At 30.7% G+C, this 5,347-nt stretch overlaps 1 protein-coding gene across 1 annotated transcript; it reads right to left on the bottom strand.

The window, feature by feature from the left end:
* Positions 1-304: 304 nt before the first annotated feature.
* LOC114329550 (uncharacterized) lies at positions 305-5,033 on the bottom strand. Its single transcript, XM_028278696.2, has 2 exons — positions 4,678-5,033; positions 305-4,618 (listed from the first exon to the last, which is right to left on the bottom strand). The coding sequence occupies exon 2, from the start codon at positions 4,615-4,617 to the stop codon at positions 4,240-4,242; it is 378 nt and encodes a 125-aa protein (XP_028134497.1). The 5' UTR covers position 4,618; positions 4,678-5,033; the 3' UTR covers positions 305-4,239.
* Positions 5,034-5,347: the final 314 nt, after the last annotated feature.

The following is a 5,347-nucleotide window of genomic DNA, read 5'->3' on the forward strand; positions in this document are numbered from 1 at the left end:
GAAAAAATCGATTTTTATTTTGTAACTTCAAAGGGCTGTAACTTTTTTAATGTGCATATTAGTACTAAGGTAAGTTAGGTTCATTCGAACTATTTTTGTTCCCAGAATATGTGATTTAATTTATGACCTGTATTTTTGTTACACCCTGTATATTGGTAACGATTTACGAAGTGGAATCGAAATGTCAAAAAAACTTAATTTCAAAGTAAAATTATAGCTTATTCCCAATTAAAATAGTAAATTGATAAATAAGACAGTATAAACCTGAAAAAAATTGGGAATAAAAAATTAGAAAAAACACAAAAATATTTAATTATTTTTATTATAAAATTATCAGCCTTTTAGAAAAATAACAAATGCTTAGAGTATTAATGACAAAGCACATTGAAAAATTTACAAAATTTTAAATTGTTTACTTAAATAAACAAATTTAATGCAAGGATAACTTACAAAAAAAAACTAAAAAACACAAAAATAGTCATGTATCAAAAACAAATTACTTTTCAGAGGCAGTTGTCTTTGCTAACACAAAATGTGGAATAAATAGTGGAATACAAAGGCCATAGAAAATACAACAAGGAGTATGAGTCTTTTGTGAAAAAATCCATATGTGCTTATTGCTTCCTTGTTTTGCTTTCTATTTACTACTTGCTAACAATAAACTATATTAAATGTTAAACAGTACCGTGAAACATTTGCAGAACAGATGAATCAGTGTAAACCAAAACGTCTGAAATCGTTCTTTTACATTTTTGGTGAAATGAGCTGAAATATATCATTTTTTGGTTATAGTTTGTGGATTTATAGTTCTTTTCAGTTTTCCGCAAAAAGGGTTGCCATGACTAACAAAATTTTTGTTTACACTGATTTAAATACAGAGCAGCTCTTATTTGAGAACATTTTGATACCATTGTGAAAATGTAAGTTTAAAATCAAATAAAAATTCTGTCTTCATCACTAATTTATAATTCCTGTTATTTTTATAATTCACCTGTTTTACCAGTTATTCTGACCCTGAATAGAATTACCCAGTTGTAGAAATCAATTGAAACTATATTTGGCTTGTCCTCATAAACTTTTATCCATACAACCCAATGACAAAGGAAAGCTTACACATTAGACAAACCACATTGAAAGGTGACCTCATGCTGTTAAAAACTTCCTTCCCTTGGCATTTCGTTAGCTCAGTTATATTGTTGTATGTTTTGAAAAAAGCGAAAAACAAAAATTTATTTCATTTTAATGAATATCAACAAAATGCCAAGGGAAAAAACAAAAAATGATTAATAAAACTAAAATCTTTTTTGTTTTTCCCTTTTCTCAAAACTAGAACATACAACAGTATAACTCTGGGCTAACAAAATGCCAAGGTACAGAAGTATTCAACAGCATGAGGTCACTTTTGAATGTGGTTTATCTAATGTTGCCGCAACACACTTCACTGTGTGTTATTTGTTATGCACCTTATTCAGCCACATAGGACTAAGTGTGGAGGGTTCATTCATCAAAATTCGCTTTATGTGCACACATAGCACATAAGCATACATGGCAAATATGCCTATCCATCCAGTTGTCAGTTTTTACACACTTCAAAAGACAAATATTTGGGTGCATACAGAGTAGCCACGTAACAAATAGCACATAGCGAAGTGTTGTACCAGCATAATGTATAAGCTTATACAAAACTAGGTTTACCTGTATCTGTTACAGTAACGCTGTAACTTGCATACACATCAGTATATCGAGTTGTCTACAAGTACATTGTATTTTTTTTTATAAAGACCTGTCATAATATTCATTTAATCTGTCTGGCAGATGTTTGTATGTTTACTGAGTCAATGATTTGGTGATATTTTCAAGTAAATTTACGGGAAAATTAACTATTTAATAAAAACAGATCACATAGATAACTGTGTGGTTAGGGGACACAAGCAGACAAGTCAACTTTTCAGTTTTATAGTTAAAATTAATTTGACGGGTCCACTGAATAATGTAAGTGCCTAATCACTTGTTTTTAAGAAATAGAAAAAAAGTGTTAAAATTATAACAATGGCAAACTTATACATTTAAAGGTTGTACTCACCCTTAAAATGTATAAACTCACCATTATCACAATTTTAAAACTTTTTCTTCAACTTCTCAAAAACGAACAATGGGATACTTACAATGTTATTCGGCGGACCCATTCAATTAAAGCTAAAATCGTGAGTGTGAAAAAGATCACTATTTCATATATGAAACTAGACATTTAACATTTTGAACTGTCATCTATTTCAGCAGTAGATTATTGTTTTAGGTGTTTTTAACCCTGCAGCGGACAGGCGAAATAAAATTACATTGTATTTCCATATGGCTGCTGTCCACTGGAGGTTTCATAAATAAAAATGTTTCTCAAAAATTGAGTTGTCTGCCACCACACAATTATGAGTTATATAACCACTGCATTATGTTTTACCTGTAATTAACATGTCTAATGTTGATAATTTTAACAAAACAGCATAATCAATTTGTATTTTTAAATGTATTATTAAATATTTTGTATTTTGATACTAAATATTTTGTATTTTGATAATAAATTAGATATTAAAGATAAAGATTTATATACCCTATTCCACGAACATACGACTGTTGTGGATTATCTCGACAACGAATATTTTACTGTGTAAATTATAAAGAATGAAAGTAAATTGCAAAATACATTGTTGTTTATTGGAACAATTAGTAGAGCCATTTACTTTCGCACTTCTTATGTTGCACACTAAAATATTCGTTGTGGCGATAATCCAAGATAGTCGTATATTCGTGGAATAGCCCATACTAAAATTATAAAAAAAATGCACTAGAAATAAACAACCCAAGACACGTTGAATGTTACAAGGAGCACTCCCAAATCATGATTTACAAAGTTTATACATTGTAAATCATGATTCGAGAGTGCTCCTTGTAACATTCAATGTGTCTTGGTTTGTTTATTTCTAGTGCATCTTTATTGTAATTTTAGTATAGGTCAATTCATTTCAAAGGTATTTTTTTTATGTTCAGGTTTGTTAAACAATGGCACAGTTCCTATTACAAAAATATTTTTTAATATTCAAAACAGAAAATTATTACAAGAATACATAATGAAAAATTGCTGTTAAAAATTTTATAATTATCATTAAATTGAAATATTTGGTTCAGAGCATTGTTAAGCTTGTGAACAGATTCAAAATTCAGTTGACTTTATCACAAAACATACATTTGGCGAAAAACAGTCTTAATTTAATATCCTACATAAATGGATAAATACTTACATTTATTTAATTCGGTATCTTTGTATCCACATATTTGCTTTCACATTCCACTATAGGTTCAGTACTCATCCATATATATACCATATACAGTGGAACCTCGATTATCCGTCTCTCTATTAACAGTCACCTCTGTTAACCGTCAGGGTCTGTACGTAAATTGTATTGACTACATAAGCAAAAATTGGGTCATCAATTCATTTTGTTTGAGCATTGAGCTAACAAATGAAGTTAGGGCTGAATCAACTGGTTTTTTTTGTTGACTAAGAGGACATAAACAAATCGTTAATTTGTGACAAGGACGATGGCTGACAGATGATGAAATAATTGAAATGGCAAAAGAGGCGGACGAAACAGATTCACAAGCTGACATAGACTCGGAATTTAATGGTGACGATGTTGATGTTATTGCAACTGATTGAACTGACCAAGATTTGGGTAAAGAAGCTGCATTGCACATGCAACAATTCATCGAGTGGTATTCTTGACAAGAAGCCAATAAAGTAGATTGCATGATCTTACACGGATTAAGAAAAATGTGAAGCATCAGTAAAACAAACAAAGATTTCAGAATATTTTAAACCAAATTGATTCGTTTGTATGAACAAAAATTCCTCTTATCTTATAAAACAAAGCATGTAAATACAATTTGAGAGTTGTACTATCAATTTTCAATTTTTTTAATGTTCTGTTAACTGTCTTTTCGATTATCCGTCATACCCTTGGTCCGGTGCCCTGACGGATAATTGAGGTTCCACTGTAATATATAATTATCATAGCATACTCATTAAAAATTTATGAAAAAGTGTACTTAATTTGAATAATCTGGAATAAGATAGTCCCCAAGCATTGAAGATGAATAGGTATAAACTGCCTCTGTTAATATCTATATCCTAGTTAAAACGTTTAAAAATAGAAGAATACAATATATGATACATACTGAGAAAATTTACCACAAACCAGAAGAAAAGCCACCTGGAGGAACTCTTACTCTTCTTGGAGGCTCTGCTTCATTTTTCTTTTCATCTTCTTTAATTTCCTGGGCAGGTGCTGTATTTTCATCAATTATATTTCCATTGCCATTTGTCTGGCCATTAGATTCATTGTCTAGATTATCAAGTTGATCTATAGCTCTGGGTTTTTCATCCTCCTGGAAAAAGCAGCTACTGATTGTCGTTGGAGGTACATTTTTCTTTTTGCTTGGTGTAGTTATTTCACTGCCTCCAGTAATGCCAAAAATATCGGTGTGTCCACCACCTGGTGGTTTAAGAACCCGGCTCGAATTTTTAGCTTCAGCTAAACCAATATTAAAACTTGTGGAAGTCATTCTATAACAAAATATAACATAAGTGATAGCTTATTCTATATAGTAAATAGTTTTCCTTACCTTAATATATGTTCTTGTCGATTTTTAAAAAAATCTCAATGTGGCCTTTAGCTATTGTCTGAATGCCGGATGACTCACAACCGTCTAGATTTCTTCTACAAAAGGGAGAGTGGACTAAAATGTAACACACGCCAACGCCAAGGAACTATATTAGTATAACAATACTTGAAACTTGAATCACTATATTTTTATGCAAATTATAACGTTTAACCGCCTTGAATTTTTACGTCCACCAACTTGTAAAGACAAAACCTTTCTGATTATAAGACGGTTAATTCTGTTTAGTTTGAAATTGAAATCAAAATGAACTTTCGACCTGGAACATTTCTGACTTACACTACCAATCACATCAGAGATTTAACTTCAACTCGCAAATAAAAAGAAATGGAAGACTAATGTCTTTCAATCCTACGCCAATCGGACAAAGACCTTAGAGATCACATGACATGAAAATAGTTGCGTTCGAGTATGTCAACCTTAGAACACAAATGACATTTCACAGAATCACAGAGTCATTTTTTAGCAATTCATATTATCAAAAGTAGGCCAAAAATTTTAATTTAAGGTCAATGATCCATTATGGATATGTTAAAAGTAAAGAGAGAAAAACTGGTTTCTCACTGCATCTAATTTAAATACATCTTGTATCAATACTTTTGCATCTTATTTA

This window comes from Diabrotica virgifera, chromosome 10, assembly GCF_917563875.1.
Source record: "Diabrotica virgifera virgifera chromosome 10, PGI_DIABVI_V3a".
Lineage (NCBI taxonomy): Eukaryota > Metazoa > Arthropoda > Insecta > Coleoptera > Chrysomelidae > Diabrotica > Diabrotica virgifera.